At 40.0% G+C, this 20,183-nt stretch overlaps 1 protein-coding gene and 1 pseudogene across 1 annotated transcript; one reads left to right on the forward strand and one right to left on the reverse strand.

Annotated features, from left to right (window-relative positions):
• The first annotated feature begins 3,706 nt into the window (after positions 1–3,706).
• LOC120222351 lies at positions 3,707–5,115 on the forward strand (annotated as a pseudogene).
• A 12,268-nt stretch (positions 5,116–17,383) lies between these two features.
• On the reverse strand, positions 17,384–18,402 carry LOC120222371 (vomeronasal type-1 receptor 4-like). Its single transcript, XM_039220170.1, has one exon. It carries the CDS (start codon positions 18,323–18,325, stop codon positions 17,384–17,386), a length of 942 nt encoding a protein of 313 aa, XP_039076101.1. The 5' UTR covers positions 18,326–18,402.
• Between the last annotated feature and the right edge of the window lie 1,781 nt (positions 18,403–20,183).

Consider the following 20,183-nt stretch of genomic DNA (forward strand, 5'->3'; position numbering starts at 1 on the left):
ACATAATGTGACATGGAGACACAAAGGGAGAAAATGCTGTGAAAAACTGATGCTGAATGACTTACCTGAGGCAGCATTGCCACAAAACTTCACTTTGTAAAAACTACAGTTTTTGCAGCCATAAAGCAAAATGCAACAAAATGAGGTATGGCTGTTAGGTTTCTTGTTGCTGGAACGAATTTCCATGAAATCAGATGCTTCAAGTGTCGCTCATTGATTTTCTCACAGGGCAGTAGGCAAGGAAGCCCAAAGGTAGGTGCTGACTCTCCTGGGCTCTTACCTACACCCTCTGAAGAAGATTAACCTCCACAGTGATTCACATTGTTGCCTGGGGTCCTTCTCAAGGACAATCACCCCGAGGCTCCCTCCGCCCTGACAGCCACAAACAGCAATATGAATCTCCCTCTTGTTTCTAATCTCTTCCTTCCTGTTACATATGCTTTCAGGGCCATATGACAATTTGGCCCACAGAGATAATCCAGGATCATATCCCAGTTTTTTTTTTTATTTTTTTAAATGTTTTATTTATTTCTGAGATACAGAGAGAGACAGTGTGAGCAGGGGAGGGTCAGAGAGAGAGGGAGACACAGAATCCGAAAAGGCTCCAGAATCTGAGCTGGCTATCAACACAGTGCCTGACGTGGGGCTTGAACCCATGAAGCGTGAGATCATGACCTGAACCAAAGTCGGACGCTTAACCTACTGAGCCACCTAGGTGCCCCTGATCATATCCTAGTTTTAAACTCAGATCCAAAGTTTCCTAATTAAATCTATAAAGGCACTTTTTTCTTTTATAGTTAATTGTCAAGTTGGTTTCCATATAACACTCAGTGCTCATCCCAACGAGTGCCCTCCTTCATGCCCATTACCCCTTTCCCCCTCTCCTCTATCAACCCTCAATTTGTTCTCAGTATTTAAGAAGGGAGGTGAAGGGAAAAATAGTTAAGGAGATGGAGGGAGGCAAACCATAAGAGACTCTTGAATACAAAGTCACTTTTACCATGTAAGGCAATTTAACCAATGGATAACACCAAGAACTTACTCCTTCATTAGGACGAAAATAAAAATATAATCATAATTATGATCATATTCACAAACCTGTTACCAAGGATGATTTTCAGATGGTTTCACACAAGAAACAAACATTACTTACAATTTTTGAATTCTGTTTTATTTTTTTGGTCTTATATAAAGCATGTATTACATTTCAAGTAGAGTCTACTGAAGAAGAACAACTTCATCGAATCACTTTTGGGCAATGAAAGTTCTTGAAGATCTAAGTATGGGGAAAGGTCAGGCCAGCCACTTGCTGCCACCGAGTGCCGGGTACAAGGGCCAGAAACACCCCAGGCACACCCTCCACCGAAAAGTCCCATAAAGGAGTGAGAGAGGGATAGAGTGCTGATTACTCAAATGTCTACTTGTGAGATAACAGTAATGTTAATTTTATAGGGCATCTCACACGAGCAAGAGCTTTGCATCATGGGCTCAAAGGAAAAACCACCCATGAGTAATGTGTAAATGAGGGTATTAACCATTGGGGAAATTAATCATTAACACCTAAAGGGCCACAACTCCATTCCCTGAATCTCCATACTGATCCACTCTGTATCTCTATTGTCCTTGAGAACTCATCCTTAGGTCTTGTCCATACTTAAGAACTTACCCCATCACCTTCTAACTCCTTAATTTGCATTTTAAACTCCCATCTCCACCAGATGCTTCTAATTCCATACCCCACCTCCAAACCCCACCCACTTAGAATAGCTTCAAAGATGGATACAATCTACCTGTTATCTGATCCTGATGCTTTTATTTGTGTTGGACATTTCCTCAACATCTATTTCTATGGATTTTGTTTGTTTAGACTTACTAGCACATCTGTGATTTTTCCTAAAAATTTTCCTATATTTCCTAAAAATTTCTATATCATCAATTTCAAACTTTTTTCCTTATGCAGCTTTTTAAAATGTTTATTTTGGAGAGAGAGAGGGAGAGACAGAGTGCAAGCAGGGGAGGAGCAGAGAGAGTGGGAGACAAGAATCCAAAACAGGCTCTAGACTCCGAGCTGTCAGCAGAGTCTGATGTGGGGCTTGAACCCATGAAACATGAGACCATGACCTAAGCTGAAATGGGACACTCAGCCGACTGAGCCACCCAGGTGCCCCTACTAACATCAGTATTTGATAACCTATTCATTCTGATCCATAGCTAATAGTTACACTAACTCATGATTAATAACTGAGGAGTTATTGGTTTCTGAACTACACAATTTTATCACATATTAGTGTATTGTGTATCATGATTTAGGCACAAAATGACATTGCTCAATAATGTCCACTGTGTCTGTGCTACATCAGGGCAGCTAAAAAGGCTTTCTGCTGCCAAATTAAGAATGACATAATCTTGTTTGATAAAATCCAAATTGAGGGGTGGTAGGCTACTCTAAGATGACACTGTAATTACCAGATCTGTGCTTTATTAAGATCCTAAAACATCATATTGTTGTTGGCCTATACGATAAGTCTTTCAATACAAATGGAAACTTGTTGCATGCAAAATTATACAAAAACTACAAAAGATAGAAACCACAATAGCAAGGTCTAAACACTGAACTGAATAGAGAGGTGAACTATGTGAAGGGACAGCTGACATGGTTTGGTAGTGGAGCGCGGTGGTTAGAGCACAGTCTTCGCAAACAGCCCAGCCAGCCTGTGGTCCCCACTCTGCCCTCAAATCTGCATGTGAATTTACCAGAGTGCTCGACCTCTGTGTCCAAAGTTCCACTTCTCCTTGCAATGAATATAAGGTAATGGCAGTGCCTACCTCATGCAATATGAAAACGTATTAAAATATCAGTGGTACACCATGATAGCACTGATACATGAAAACTAAGTGTTATTGAAACGTTCTAACTTCAACTCTGGGAAGCTTCTTAACAACAAAAATTTAATGACTTTTCTGTGAAAATCTTGGATTTCATTTGATATGATCAATATAGTCCATACCATGTGTGCTCAGGGAAGCTCCTAAGGCTCTCAAGATGACGATTGATCATCGGAACCTGACTGGCATCAAACATTTGCCAAAAGAAATGGTCTACTTAGCAAAGACCATAGAGGAATTCCAGGCACTTTTTCTCTTCCTTATCATCACCTCCTTTTCAAACTCATTGCACACTCAGGTCCACATGTGTGATTCTCAAACACCTATTTCTATCCAAGTCATGACCATTCGCCTTAAAGGTATCCACAAGACAATAAAGAATTTGCTTGAACATTTCCTCAATGATTTGGAATGTAACTTTGTTTTCTACCCACACAATGTTGGCAGGGTGTTTCCAACGGTGCCACTGGCCTCTTAAGCATCTCTAGCTATTTTGGTCAGCACAAGCAATGACAAGCTTCAGAGTTTTTCTTTAATATATAAATCAGTAAATTTCAGAAGTGATTTATTCCATGATGTAGGTAATGAATCACATTGTTTTTTCCAATGTGAGTAACCAGTATCAGTTTTCTGAAAATGTTCTATTAGTATTAAGCGTTCTTTCCACATGCTACCACTTACCTTTGCTTCTTCCAGATTATACTAATATATCTTTCATGTTGACTTTTCCATAGAATACTCTGGTACTTCACTCCATTTACTCCTGCCTCTACAAGTCTCTGGCAATTCCAAAGGAGCAAACCACCCAAAGTGACTCTTGATGTCAAAATCTTCAAGGAAACTTTTTGTTCACGGGAATGAGTGTCATTATAATGTAAAGGAAATCTTACTGAATGATAAAATAGGTTTCAGAGATTTGGCAACAGCAATCAGCTTCTTATCACAGATTATAGTTGGAATCCTGGGCAATTTAGCTCTTCTTCACCATTATGTCTTCCATTATGACATTAAAGGGAGGCTGAGACGCACAGAGTTGATTCTCATGTACCTGATTATACCCAACCCCTTGATGATGCTCTCAAAAGATGTCCCCAAGACATTGGCAACTTTGGGTGTGTGAGATTTCTTCAGCGAGTTTGGATGCAAACTTCTCTTTTATGTTCAGAGAGTGGGCAGGGGAATGTCCATTGGCAGCACCTGCCTCTTGAGTGTCATCCAGACCATCGTGATCAGCCCCATGAACTCCTGTCGCAAGGACCTTAAAGTCAAAGCTCCAAAGTACACTGACTTGTCCATTTACCTCTTCTGGATCATATATCTAATAGTAAATCTTATCATTCCTATGTATGTGTTATATGTGCCAGGGAAACCGAGCAGCCAAAACATCACAAAGGAAAGAGATTTTGGATACAGTTCTATGTATGATTATGATACAATCTCAGGGTCTCCCTATCCAATACTTATAGTATTCCCTGAAGTTTCACTTACTGGGGTGATGATGTGGGCCAGTAGCTCCATGGTTTTCATCCTGCACAGGAACGGCAGGTCCAACACATTCAACTCTAGGGGGGACTAGCTTTCCCCCCAGATCTTCTGCTGAGTCTAGAGCCATGCAGAGCACCCTTGTCCTGGTGAGTACCTTTTTAATTCCTCTCCTCCATCTTTCATGTTTGTATTGCTCTTATGTATAATCATAGCTGGTGGCTGGTAAACTCCACTTACCTAATTTCTTAATGTTTTTTAACTTTCAGTCCCTTTCTGATCATGAGATGAGACTCCACGGTATCTAAGCTCTGCCTTTTCTGGATAAGGGACACACACTGTAGCAGAAGGAGTAAGTGGTATCATTTTATGCAATTCTCAATTCATTATTCACTCATCAAATTGGAAAAGTCAATATGGCATCTTATAGTTTAAATTTTTTCAATATTTATTTATTAATGACAGAGAGTAGGAGAGTGACAGACAGAGAGAGAGAGAGAGGGAGACAGAGAATCTATGCTGTCAGCACAAAGCCTGACATAGGGCTCGATCCCACAAACCATGAGATCATGATCTGAGCTGAAGTCACACATTCAACAGACTGACTCACCCAGGCACTCCAGTACAATATCTAACTTAGTAGCCACTTGTTATTCTACAGCGGACCCTAATGGTTCTTTGGGATTCCTTATGATGGCTGAATGTAGGAGCCATATAGGCATAGTGGAGGTGAATAATGCGCGTTAATCTCATCCTCATACATAGTATCCTGTTGATAGTAGTCTCAATCAAATGTTACTTGATGTAAATTGTATAGATTTGACCCTAGGCCTTTGTTGGATTAATTAGACATTTGAACAAATAATGGATTCATGGGAAATTGTGGCAAGAGCTAATACAGTCCACAAATGACTGCTGGATATTGCTGGAACACAGTTCTGCTATGGATTTCTCATGTATATACATGCCTCTGAGACAGAAGCATGGACAGCTCTTCTTCTATACTGTGTTATCCTATGTGTGATTAGAAAAATACCGAGGGAGATAGGGACAGTGTCACCCACCAGAAGACAAGATTGACTTATTTGGTGTACTGGGAAACAAAGCTAAAGTCTTCCTCACGGTCAAAGAGTACAGCAGATGAGCTAGCAGTCCCCTGGAAAAGATTGGGATTTAGTACAATCAGGGTTCCTCGGGTGTAATCTGAACACTCAACAGATCCAACACAACAGTTGGAATCAGCGTGTTCATGCTCCCTGCTGGGCCATGAGTAATAAAGTGCTTTGTTTTCAATCTAGGAATCTCTTGTCATCTGCTGGTAGCTATAAGAGTTACAGGGTAATCTCAGACACCCACAGTTCCTGAAATAACCATAGGTGTGACTCAAAAGAGACAGACAGAGTCACAGATTTACACAGCCATGATAGAAGACAGATAAATAGGTAAAACTCGTTAAAAATAGATTCTACTGAAGCAAAACTCAACTACTCTCTAAATCACAATATTTTCTGGTATTTGGGCAGGACAAAGACTTGAGAGAGCCAATTGATTCTATCCATATGGAGAAGAAGATAAGATGTTTGAGCATGCTGGTGACATTGCAAGCAGAGGGATAAAACCAGCGGATAGGGCACAGCAGAGGAAGAGGGCAAAGATCCAAGAGGCTTCATAAGCAGTAAGTTTGGAGCGACAGTGGAAGAAAAATGTCTATTATAAGAGGATACCAACTCTTTGCCCTAGTATTTCCTGGAACCTTCTGTCATTCTGACTATGTCTTTTGATATCCACATAGGTCACAGATGTTTTTCTGTGTAAGTAGATTCTTTTGGGAATGTTCACTGAGGGCTTCAGTCTGAAGTCTTTCCTTACAGACAGCATATCTAATTTTATGGAGATGGTTAAGTTCACAACACAGGAGATCCTGGTAGTGTCAGCTCATGGGAATTAGCACAAACTCCTAGGAAAACGTTAGCCTTTAAAGGCTGTGGAACTGGTAGACTGAAAGACAAGATAGCAGAGGGTTAAACCAAGAAAAGCAAATATCTATGTCATGTGTCGAAAGATGGAGATCCCAAGGAATATATTTACATGATGACAGAAAGAATATGAACTAAATGGATGTCAGGAGAAGAGAAGAGAGATCCAGTTGTTCCTCCAGGCATAGAATAAATTAGGTGAATAGTGTGGACTGATGTAATTTTTCTGTGCTGTCCTGACCCAGCTATCAGGCTCTGATTAGAGGACAGTCATTTCTGCCTTGCAAAGCAGCTGATGAAGTCCACACGTCAAACCACAGTGAGACTTGTAGCACCGTGCCTTGTCCCCTTCCTCACCCAATCTCTTCAGCTCCACGGAAGCCTTGCAAACCAACCACCTTGCAACTACCAAAACAGTGAAAATCAATAACTAGCAGCCACTGCAGGAGTCAAGAAGTGCTCTAGAACTCCCCAAAAGCCCAACCGCACAGAAGTTTTACACAGTAACCTATCTGCTAGTTTGCTAGAAATATATACTCTCTTGGCTTTTCTCTATTTGATATCATTGTCAGCTTGATACATGTGCACCTCCTTACCCTTTGAGAATTCCTTAGATAGAGGCAGTGGCAGTTGATTAATGCTGTAGTGCTTGGAAAAGGGAGAGTGTATGTGTGTTTGATGGAGGCCCAGGAAATGGGAGATTAGAATGAGATGGTACAGAGAGTCTGGATGTGGGACATAGAGAGCTGGAGGAAGGGAGAAGGCAGCAAGATAAAAGGCAAAATGGAATTAAATGGTTCAGCCACTCTGGAAAACAGTATGGAGATTCCTCAAAAATTAACACTAGAAACCCTGTGATCCAGCAATACCACTGCTGGAATTTACCCAAGGGATACAGGAGTAGTGATGCATAAGGGCACATGTACACCAATGTTTACAGCAGCACATTGAACAATAGCCAAATTATGGAAAGACCCTAAATGTCCATCAACTCAGAAATGGGTAAGGAAGATGAGGTTTATATACAATAGAATACTACTTGGCAATGAAAAAGAATGAAATCATGCGATTTGCAACAACATGGATGGAACTGGAGGGTATTATGCTAAGTGTAGTAAGTCAGTCAGAGAAATACAGATATCATATGGGTTTTTTTTTAATTTTTATTTTTTCATTTATTTTTTTCATTCCTTGTCAGGTTGGTTTCCATATAATACCCAATGCTCATTCCAACAAGTGCCCTCCTTCATTCCCATCACCTCTTTTTCCCTCTGCGCCAACCCCCTCAACCCTCAGTTTGTTCTCATTATTTAAGTCTCTTATGGTTTGCCTCCCTCCCTGTCCTTATCTTTTCCCCCTCCCCTTTCCCATGTTCCTCTGTTAAGTTTCTCCTGTCTCACAGATGAGTGAAAACATATGAAGATACCATATGTTTTTACACATATATGGTTCTTGAAAAACTTAACAGGCCATGGGGAATGGGAAGGGTAAAAAAAGTTAAAAACGGAGAGGGAGGGAGCCAAACCACAAGAGACTCTTAAATACAGACATCAAACTGAGGGTTCATGCAGCATGGGGGAGAGGGGAAAGTGGGTGATGGGCATTGGGAGGAGCACTGGGTGTTGTATGGAAGTCAATTTGAGAATCAATTATGTTAAAAAATAATTGAAATCAAACTAATAAAAACAGCAAGTTACACTGCAAGACCAGGTTTATGATTAAAAAGGGACAAAGTATGCAGGGAATTCAAGATCAAAGGGGTATGGGGATCTGATAGGAAAAGGTGTACAGGGTGTACTGGGAACAAAAGGCATGACGTCACGGAGACAAGATGGTCAGATATGGCAAAAAATATAAAAGTAAATCTATGAACTTTAAAAGAAGAAACGAGAGTCCATCTTGATAACCTTGGACTAGATGTGGTTTCCTAAACACAATAGCAAAAGCAAAAACAACGAGAAAAAAATATATAAAAGGACTTCATCCTTATTAAAAGCCTTTATCCATGAAAAAAAAACACTATCAAGAGAGTGAGAGACACCTCAGGAGATGGGAGAAAATATGTGTCAATCACACATCTGATCAGAGGGTACTATCCACGATATAAAGGACTTGAATAACTCAAGAAGACAGAGGCCCAATTTATTTTATTATTTTAATGTTTTATTTATTTCTAGGAGAGAGAGATAGAGACAGCGTGAGCAGGGGAGGGTCAGAGAGAGAGGGGGTTACAGAATCTGAAACAGCTGTCAGCTAACAGTTCAGAGCCTGGAACCTGCTTCAGATTCTGTATCTCCCTCTCTCTCTCTGACCCTCCCCTGCTCACGCTGTCTCTATCTCTCTCTCCCAGAAATAAATAAAACGTTAAAAATTTTAAAATAAAAATGGCTAAAGGACGACATAGATATTTCTCTAAAGCAATATTCAGACATGGCCAAAAACACATGAATGATATTCAATGCCATGAGTCATCGAGGGAATGCAAATAAAGACCACACTGAGACACATCCATTAGAATGGCCAGTAGAAAAGCAAACAAACAATAAAATGTTGCTGTGACAGTAGGGAGGTTGCAACTAAGTATGGTGATATATCACAACTACATTTCCTGTGGTGATCCCTTTGTAATGTATACAATATCGAATCATGATGTTGTATGTTTGAAAGTTATATAAGTGTATGATGATTATACCCTCAATTTAAAAAAACATGAGAGGATGTTCAATATTAAAGAATACAACAGTGTTTACAGCATCACTATTCACAATAGCGTGACATGGAAATAAAATGTGGTATAAATGTGATAGGGAGGCAAGATGGCAGAGAAGTAGGGAGCTCTGTACATTTCACTCACCCCAATCTCTCAAACAGAGAAGGCCTGAAGCCACAAGACACTGGACCGCAGGAATTTTGGAGGAAAAGAGACAGAGTCCACTAAGAAGACAACCTCATAGGTGCATGAGTGTGAACTGGGGAAGATAAAAGCAGACTGGGACCTGGAGACACAGAAGAGGGGAGGATACCCCCTTCATGGGGAGCCACGGAGAGTTGAGAGGAAGAGAAAGAGCAGCTGAAACTGCTCATAGAACTATCCCTGAGAAGAGAAAAACCTCAGTTCTAGAAGGAGAGTTATCCTATGTCTTGCTGTGGTGCTGACGTTGGGCTGGGTGCTCCGGTCCCTGGCAGTGCCAGGAGAAAGTGCTCCGCGGCTCTCCTGGCTTGATCCATGACTGGGAAGGACCCAGCCTGTGGGTTTATATTTTGGGCGGTATCGATAAAGTGCGAGGGCTAAGACCTGGAAACGAGGTGGGGCATGGGACATAGAACATGACCCTACTTGGCTATGCCTGTGGCACAGGTAGATCTAACCCAAAAGAGTGATTTGCAATGCTTGATTCAAGAAGGGATTGGGGCACTGTCATTTTTCTCACCAAACCACCAAGGCAGGACCTCAGGGAGCGGCCCACTGACCGCAGGGAAGGCAAGATCTGCCTACACCAAATCATGCCCATACAGGCTAGAGAGACTTTTGGGTTTGTTTGTTTGTTTGTTTGTTTGTTTGTTTTTTACCAGAGCCCAGGACAAGACCAACATGGATGCACTGACATGATTAATTCTAGATCAATTCTTTCTATTCAGTTATGTTTTCCTTGTCTCATTTGTATCCCTCCCCTCTGATGGACTGGACACTCTGGTCATTAGTTTGGTTCAACAGTCACATTTAATCCATTCTCTAGATGTATATTCTACACCTCCACTGTTACTTTCCTATCTCTCTCTCTGGAGTAATCAGATTATATCGTTTCTCAGAGTAACATTATTCATTTTTTTCTCCACACTTCCTACCATATTCTCTACTTTCTCTCTCTGCATTAAGCCTCTTAGTCTCTCTGCCAGGTCATTTTCCAATTTCGCTTTCTCCCCACCGCTGGCATTTCTCTCTTTGTATATGCTCTTCCATCAGCACTGAATACACCCTGCTCTTTATTTGTATCTGGGAATACTGGCTTTATGCTTTTAGACTGTCGTTTTTCTTCTAGGTTTTTTTTTTCTCGTTCCCTTTAGGTTTGCTTATTTGTTGGATTTGTTTGTGCGTTTGCAAGCTCATGTTCCCTGTGTGTTTGCTTGTCTATTTTCCTTTCCAGGGCTACCTCAAGGAACAAGCCAAAGTACACATGGCGGAGAGTCCCATATACCATTACGAGTAGGGAAATAAAATAACCAAAGTCTCAACAAAAGAGACCAAGGGACACTATTAAAAGAACACTTCCTGAATGTATTGGCCCTGGACAGTCAATGAGCCTTCTTTAATATAGCCGAACTCGCAGATGAAGAGCACATAAAAGCTTTTAAAACTAACAAGAGACAGAAAGCTAGACAAAATGACGAAAGAAAGAACTCTCCTTTAAATTCCAGGAAGAAATGTCAGCTAAAGAAATGCTCAAAACACTAATTTGACAATAAACTATTTGTAAAAAAAATAAAAAATAAATAAATAAATAAATAAATACAATCAACTATTTGTTTAAAAAAAAAAAAAAGAAAGAAAGAAATGCTCAAAACAGATATAAGCAACATAACTGAACAAGAACTTAGAACAATAGTCAAAAAATTAATCGCTGGGCTTGAAAAATGCATGGAAGACATCAGAGAAGCTATTGCTACAAAGACTATAGACCTTAAAAATAGTTGTGATGAATTTAAAAATGCTATAAATGAGGTGCATAATAAAATGGAGGCAGCCAATGCACGGATTAAAGAGGCAGAGAAGAGAATAGGTGAATTATAAGACACAATTTTGGAAAAAGAGACAGCCAGGAAAGAGAAATACAGAGAACTTCCCCAGTCTGGGGAAGGAAACGAACATTGAAATCCAAGAAGCACAGAGAATTCTTCTCACACGTAATTTGAATAGATCTTCTGCATGACATATCATAGTGAAACTGGCAAATTATAAGGACATAGAGAGAATTCTGTAAGCAGCTAGGGATAAAAGGACCTTAACATACAAAGGGAGACCCATCAGAGTAGTTGCAGACCTATCTACTGAAACTTGCCAGGCCACAAAGGAATGATAGGAAATATTCAATGTGATGAACAGACAAAAATATGCAGCTAAGAATCCTCTATCCAGCAAGCCTGTCATTCAGAATAGAAGGAGAGATAAAAGTCTTCCCAAATAAACAAAAATTGGAAGAATTAGTCATCACTAAACCAGCCCGTACAGGAAATCCTTAGGGGGGCTTTATGAGGGAAATGTTGCAAGGAACACAAGGTAATCGGGACACCACCACAAGCATGAATCCTACAAGGAACACAATGACTCTAAACCTATATTTTTCAATAATAATACTGAATGTAAATGGGCTAAATGCTCTAATGAAAGACATAGGGTAGCAGAATGGATACAAAAACAAAATCCATCTATTTGCTGTCAACAAGAGACCCATTTTAGACTGGAGGATACCTTCAGATTGAACGTGAGGGATGGAGAAATATCTCTCATGCTACTGGAAGTCAAAAGAAAGCTGGAGTAGCTATACTTATATCAGACACTGGACTTTAAAGTAAAAGCAGTAACAAGGGATGAAGAAGGGCATTATATAATAATTACAGGGTCTATCCATCAGGAAGAGCTAATAATTATAAATGTGCGTGCACCGAATATGGGAGCACCTAAATACATAAAATAATGAATCACAAACAGAAACAAACTTATGGATAAGAACGTGCTAATAGCAGGGGACTTTAATACTCCACTTACAGCAATGGATAGATCAACTAGACAGAAAATCACTGAAGAAACAATGGACATGAATGACACATTGGACCACATGGATTTGACAGATATATTTAGAACTCTACATCCTGAGGCCACGAAATTCACGTTCATCTCAAGTGCACATGGCACATTCTCCAAGATAGCTCACATACAGGGTCATAAAGCAACCCTCAAAAATATAAAAGAATTGAGATCATACTGTGTACACTTTCATATCACAATGCAATGAAACTTGAAATCACAGGAAGAAGCCTGGAAAACCTCCAAAAACATGGAGGTTAAAGAACACCCTACTAAAGAATGAATGGGCCAACCAGGCAATTAGGGAAAAATTTTAAAAATATATGGAAAGAAATGACAATGAAAAAACAACAATTCAAATTCTATGGGATGCATCAAAAGCAGTCCTAAGAGGAAACCACATTGTAATCCAGGCCTATTTCAAGAAACTAGAAAAAGCACAAATAAAAAATCTAACAGCACACCTAAATGAACTAGAAAGAAAGCAGCAAGAGCACCCCAAACTGAGCAGAAGAAAAAAATAAAAATCAGGACAGAAATAAACAATAGAGAATCTGAAAAAAGAGTTGAACAGGTCAGTGAAACCAAGAGTTGGTTTTCTGAATAAATAAACAAAATTGATAAACCTCTAGCCAGGCTTCTCAAAAAGAAAAGAGAGAGCATCCAAATAGACAAAATCATGAATGAAAATGGACTTATTACAACCAACCCCTCAGAAATACAAGCAATTATCAGGGAATACTATGAAAAATTGTATGCCAACAAACTGGACAACTTAGAGAAATGGACAAACTCCTAAACTCAAACACTGTACCAAAATTCACATGGAAAGAGACAAAAAATGTGAGCAGACCTATAACAAGTGTAGAAATTGAATCAGATATCAAAAATCTCCCAACAAATCAGAGCCCTGGGCCAGATGGCTTCCTGGGGAATTTTACCAGACATTTATATCAGAGTTAATACCCATTCTTCTCGAGCTATTCCAAAAGTAGAAATGGAAGGAAAACCTCCAGACTCATTCTACCAAAGCACCATCACTTTGATTCCCAAAGCAGACAGACCTGGCAAAAAAAAAACTACAAGCCAATATCCTTGATGAATACAATGGCAAAAACCTCAACAAGATATGAGCAAATCGAATCCAACAGCACATAAAAAGAATATCCCTCATGATCAAGTGGGATTCATTTCTGGATAACAGGGCTGGTTAAATATTTGCAAATCAATCAATGTGATACATCGCATTAACAAAAAAAAAGATAAAAACCATATGACCCTGTCAATACATGAAGAAAAAGCATTTGACAAAATACAGCATCTCTTCTTAATAAAGACCCTCGAGAAAGTCGGGATAGAAGGAACTTACTTAAACATCATAAAACTCATTTATGAAAAGCCCTCAGCTAACATCATCCACAACGGGGGAAAACTGAGACCTTGCCCCCTGAGATCAGGAACACGGCAGGGATGTCCACTCTCACCACTATGTGGTTTAACATAGTGCTGGAAGTCCTAGCATCAGCCATCAGACAACAAAAGGAAAAAAAAGGCATCAGAATTGGCAAAGAAGAAGTCAAACTTTCACTTTTCTCAGACGACATGATACTCTACATAGAAAACCCGACACACTCCACCAGAAGCCTACTAGAACAGATCCATGAATTCAGCAAAGTTGCAGGGTACAAAATCAACCTACAGAAATTGGTTGAACAGAAAGAGAAATCAAGAAATTGATCCCAGGGGTGCCTGGGTGGCTCAGTCAGTTAAGCATCCGACCTGGTCTCAAGTCATGATCTCATGGTTCATGGGTTCAAGCCCCGGGTCGGGCTCTGTGCTGACAACTCAGAGCCTGGAGCCTGTTCAGATTCTGTGTCTCCCTCTCTCTCTGCCCCTCCCCCACTCATGCTCTGTCTCTCTCTGTCTCAAAAAAAAAAAAAAAAAACTATAAAAAAATTTTAAAAAAGGAGGGGCGCCTGGGTGGCTTAGTCGGTTAAGCGTCCGACTTTTGCTTAGGTCATGATCTCGCGGTTCGTGGGTTCGAGCCCCGCGTCGGGCTCTGTGCTGACTGCCAGCTCAGAGCCTGAAGCCTGTTTCAGAGTCTGTGACTCCCTCTCTCTCTGACCCTCCCCTGCTCACGCTGTCTCTCTCTCTCTCTCTCTCTCTCTCACCTAGAAATAAATAAAACATTAAAAAAAATTTTTTTAAATAAATAAAATAAAAAAAATAAAAATAAAAAAGGAAAGAAACTGATCCCATTCACAATTGTACAAAAGCCATAAAACTAGGAGTAAACCTAAACAAAGATATAAAAGATCTGTATGACAAAAACTATAGAAAACTTATGAAGGAAATTGAAGAAGACACAAAGAAATGGAAAAACATTTCATGCTCATGGATTGGAAGAATAAATGTTGTTAAAATGTCATTACTACCCAAAGCATTCTACACATTCAATGCAATCCCAATCAAAATTGCACCAGCATTCTTCTCAAAACTAGGACAAACTATCCTAAAATTTGTATGGAACCACAAAAGACCCCAAATAGCCAAAGTAATATTGAAGAAGAAAACCAAAATGGGAGGCATCACCGTCCCAGACTTCAGCCTCTACTACAAAGCTGTCATCATCAAAGACACTATGATATTGGCACAAAAACAGACACATAGACCAATGGAATAGAATAGAGAACTCAGAACTGGACCCACAGATGTAAGGCCAATTAATCTTTGACAAAGCATGAAAGTATCCAATGGAAAAAAGACAGCCTCCTTAACAGATGGTGCTAGGAGAACTGGGCAGCAACATGCAGAAGAATGAAACTAGATTCCTTCCTCACACCATACATAAAAATAAACTGAGACAGGAAACTCAGGTTTTCCTGAGACAGGAAGCCATCAAAACTTTAGAGGAGAAAGAGGAAACTACCTCCTTGGCCTCAACAGCAGCAATTTCTTACTTGACACATCACCAAGGCAAGGGAATCAAGAGCAAAAATAAGCTACGGGGCATCATCAAGATAAGCTTCAGCACGGCAGAGGAAACAATCAATAAATGACACTATTAGGTAACCGACGAAATGGGAAAAGATAGTTGCAAATGACATATCAGATAAAGGGCTAGTATCCAAAATCTATAAGGAACTCATGAAACTCCACACCTGAAAAACAAACAATCCAGTGAAGAAATGGGCAGAAGACATGAAGAGACACTTCTCCAAACATGACATCCAGATAGCCAATAGACACATGAAACGATGCTCAGAGTCACTCATCATCAGGAAATACAAATCAAAAACACACTGAGATACCACGTCACACCAGTCAGAGTGGCTAAAATCAGGAGACTCTAGATACTGGTGAGAATGTGGATAAACGGGCATCCTCCGACACTGTTGGTGGGAATGCAAACTGGTGCAGCCCCTCTGGAAAACAGTGTGGAGGTTCTTCAAAAAAATTAACAATAGAACTCCCATATGACCCAGAAATAGCACTGCTAGAAATTTACCCAAGGGATTCAGGGGTGCTGATGCATAAGGGCACAAGTACCGCAATGTTCATAGCAGCACTTTCAACAATAGCCAAATCATGGAAAGAGCCTAAATGTCTATCATCTGATGAATGGATATAGAAGATGTGGTTTATCTATACAATGGAATACTACATGGCAATGAGAAAGAATGAAATCTGGCCATTTTTAGCAACATGGATAGAACTCAAGGGTGTTATGCTCAGTGAAATAAGTGAGGCGGAGAAAGAGAGATACAATATGTTTTCACTTATAAGTGGAACAGGAGAAATTTAACAGAGGACCATGAGGGAGGAGAAGGGGAAATATTGTTAGGAAGAGGAAGGGAGGCAAACCATGAGAGACTCTTGAATACTGAGAACAAACTGAGGGCTGATGGGGGTGGGCGGATAGGGGAAGGGAGGAAATGGGCAAGGAGGAGGGCACTTGTTGGGATGAGCACTGGGTGTTATATGGAAACCAGCTTGACTATAAACTATGAAAGAAAAAAATTTTTAAGTAAAAAAAAAAGGAAAATATCGTTTCCTATTCATGCATAGAATCCTCTCTACAGCGATGCCAATGAATGATGGCTAAGAACATACAGCAACAAATTCACAAACAACAGAAACTATGACAAAAGCCAAATACAAAAAGATCACGCTCTATTACTTCCTTTATATCAGTGCTAAACAGCCTCAAGTGCTCTATGCTGTTACACGTCACAGCACTTATGACCCTGAGGAGGAGGAATGGTAAGGAGCATGAGGGGCTTCTGATCCTGACAATATTCTATATTTGAACTAAATACTGAGTACAGAACTGAGATCACTTTGTGAGCTTTCATGGAGCTACACACTTATGATCAGTCATGTGCCTTTATATACTTTTAAAATATTTTTGGTATTTTTTTTTTTACAGAATAAGAGAGAGAGAGGGAGAGACAGAGAGAGAGATCGAGAGAGAGATACCACAAGTCAGGGAGAAGAGCAGAGGGAGAGAGAATCTCAAGCAGGCTCCAAATTCAGCGCAGAGCTCGATTCTTTCCTTCCCTTTCTTTTTCCCTCTATCCCGGTCCTATTCTGTTTCTCTAAAATAAAACTTTAAAAATTCGGCTAAAATTCAATTCGGTGCTCTCCACTATCTACTCCAGCCCATTCTGGCCATTTCTATCTGAAAATGTATACTCATGCTCACGTCCCATGTTCCCATAACATCATACTTCACATCACTGACTTACCACTTACTAAGGACGTAATGTGCAACATGCATGACTGGCTCTCCAAAGTTTCACCTGCTGACTCAATTTTCCCTCCAACACTATTCTCTGCATAGTCAGTGTTGACCAGCCACATGCTGATCCATTTCCATGCTCCTTTTCCTTTCATCCCATACCTACTTCCCTTCAGGGAAATTTACTGTAACAAACTTATGTGCCATAGTCAAAGACCTCTCCATAATATCCAGATTGTTTCAGGACATGATCATTAAAATTGCATACTTTATGGGCTCCTCCAAAGAAACCATTAGCAAAACTTCAATCCAAATGTATTGTTAAGACAATGATATAATATTTCCTTGCTATTATGATGTCTACTTATTGTTCACTTGAAGTCAATGTAAACACTTCTGTTACCAATGTTCAGCTAGCCACTCGTAGTTACACAACGAACCCTGAGGGTATGAATGAATTACCAACAGGAGAAACATTATGAATATTCCTACAGTTTACACATTTCTCATAAGATGAGGGCATTTTATATTCCTTATCCAGTGAAAGCAGACCATGGATACCCTAGAGTCTCGGCTGATAAGCAGAAAGGGACTGACCGTTGGGAAACACAGAGCGATCAGTAAATCGGTGTTCAAGAGGTACCAGTTGGGATGATCCAAAACAGACAAAACAATATGAATGACAGAAGAAATGGTATTAAAGTAGACAAAGGTACACAACAGGAGGAAAATTGTTTTGGTGGCCATGGACTCAGGGGATGATATGGAGGAGATGCTGGTCCGATGAATGTGCCGGACCCTCTGCTTGTGTCTGTACAGGATGTAAACCATGGAGCCACTGAACCAGATCATAAGCCCTAAATATAACATATCAGGAAATGATAACACCACTGCGAACAATGAGTCCTCAGCTTTGTCATGACGAAGAGATGAACAGTATCCAAAACTTTTCTGCATTGTGGTGTTTTTATAGTTCAAAGGGCCACTCATAAACATTGGAAACATGATATTTACCAGTAACTGCAAAATCCAGCACAGGACAAGTGAAGGGAAAAGGCACTTGGGAGCTTTCCCTTTAAGCGCTGCCCACCTGGAATTCTGGGGGCTGATCATGATGGCCTGAAAGACACTTAAGAGGCAGGTCAAGCCAATGGACACACCCCTGCCCACGTTCCGAACATACGGGAAAAATTTACATCCAAAATCACCGAAGGTGTGATACCACCCAAAAGATGACAGTGTACGGTGTATTCCAAAAGAGACCAGGACCAAAAGGTTGGCTACAATCAGGTTCTTGACAATCAAATCTGTGGGCCTAGGCCTACACCCAGTCAAAGAAAGGAGGACATAAAGGTAAAGAAGAGACAAGTTCCCCAGGATTCCAAGCACGGTCTGGACTAAGAAGATCACTCCTATTGCCAGATCCCGGGTGTCCATCCTGTCAGTCCTCAGTGCTGATACTTGTCTTCTGGGCTAGACGATCCTGCATGGGAAAAGGAGGCAGGGGCTACATGACTCAAGTCAGCTGAAATCTGACATTCTCACTTATGAACACTTTCAACTTTCAAATAATTCCTTACAGTTCTTCAGTCATTTAAAACCTTCTAAGATTTCCATGCACAACCAGTACACAACACTTGCAATGTGTGATACACTAGTATAACTACCACCCATGAAGTACCTTATTTCTCTTAAATACACAGGCAGGAACTATGCCTTCCTGAGAAAGATAGGGACCATAGAAGAACAGAGAGGTTAATTATTTTGTTTACATTCACTCAATTAGGGGCAGACAGATGATGTGAACTTGGTTGGGCTGGGCAGAAAGCTAGTGCATTCAATAAGTGAGCTACTAAAACTCTACTTAGCTGTGTTCTGTAAATATACCAGATCTAAATTCAGCTTTATGTTTATACCTTGTCATTTCAACATAGATGGCGGTATGTATATTCAATTTTTACCAATGATGTCCTTCCATGTATTTATGAACACTCTTTTTATAAGCAACTGTACAGTGTGAATAACACACTAGACATCTCAGTACACTAGACGCACTCACTGTAGGACTATAAAGGGGCAGGTTCCTACCCCATGACAACCTGGATTTAATTAATGCAAGAAGGGCTCCATATTAGGATGGCAACAGAAAGAATCATTTGTTTTATTCCAGGAACAAAAGTATAATCTCTTAAATCACAGGAACTCAGGACAGAAACATTGGTACCTGCTTATGTATTTTTCAGAAAATACAGGTATCAATTTTTTAAAACCTGTGCCAAATAAAGTTAGTAAAACTTAAGCATTATTTGTGATAGATATTGACATACAAGGGGTGACTGGGTCAGCAAGTTAAGGGTCTCCTTCTTGATCTCAGTTCAGGTCTTTATCTCTGGTCCTGGGATCAAGCCTTGTGTGGAATTCTGTGCGGAGGATGAAGCCTATATAAAGAAGAGAAGAAAGGAAAGAACGAGAAAGGAAGGGAAGGGAAGGAAGGGAAGAAGGAAGGAAGGGAGGGAGGGTGGAAAGTAGGAAGAAAAGAAAAGAAAAGAAAAGAAAAGAAGGAAAAGAAAAGAAAAGAAAAGAAAGAAAAGAAAAGGAAAGAAAAGAAAAGAAAAGAAAAGAAAAAAGAAATAAGAAAAGAAAGGAAGGTGAAGGAAGGAAGGAAATGACAGGACACATCATAATGAAATGTTAGGCAAAAACCTTGTATCACATGTAAGTGAACCAATCTTGGATTGGTTTTATAATATTTAATAGAGCAGAAATATCAGAAGATACACTGGACACTAAGAACCTTGTGAGATACTTCCTATTGTATTGAGTGCTCCTTTTTTATTAACTGGAAAAAGACTCTGCATGTTTAATTCAGACACGCTTCTTATGTGTATTAACACTCCAAATACCTAGAGTTAGAGAAAACCTATCTAAACCAGCACCTGCATCAAACAAAATGTTTCCAGACTTCTGAAGTTATACTTTTTAAAGTAATCTCTATACACCACATGGGACTCATACTCGGACCCCGAGATCAAGAGTCCCTTGATCTTCCAACTAAGCCACCCAGGTGCCCCTGAGACACACTGTTTCTACACACGATCATATCACACTAGAGATTCATCAAACTCTTTATTATAATCAAGGTTCTGAGTGCACCTTAGAAACCTCACAATAATGCCTACGGTCCCCATAACACAGGATCAACAGGAGACTGTCTCCAGAACTAGAGTTCTTAAGTCCATTAAAATCACATTCTTTGGGAGAAAGAGTTGAATTACTGTATTGTACACTTATAACT

Source organism: Hyaena hyaena, unplaced genomic scaffold, assembly GCF_003009895.1.
Source record: "Hyaena hyaena isolate Hyena2069 unplaced genomic scaffold, ASM300989v1 scaffold_871, whole genome shotgun sequence".
Lineage (NCBI taxonomy): Eukaryota > Metazoa > Chordata > Mammalia > Carnivora > Hyaenidae > Hyaena > Hyaena hyaena.

Bases quoted from the DNA above. Each gene is read 5' to 3' on its own strand.
- LOC120222371 (XM_039220170.1), bottom strand. From the start codon at position 18,325: ATGGACACCCGGGATCTGGCAATAGGAGTGATCTTCTTAGTCCAGACC.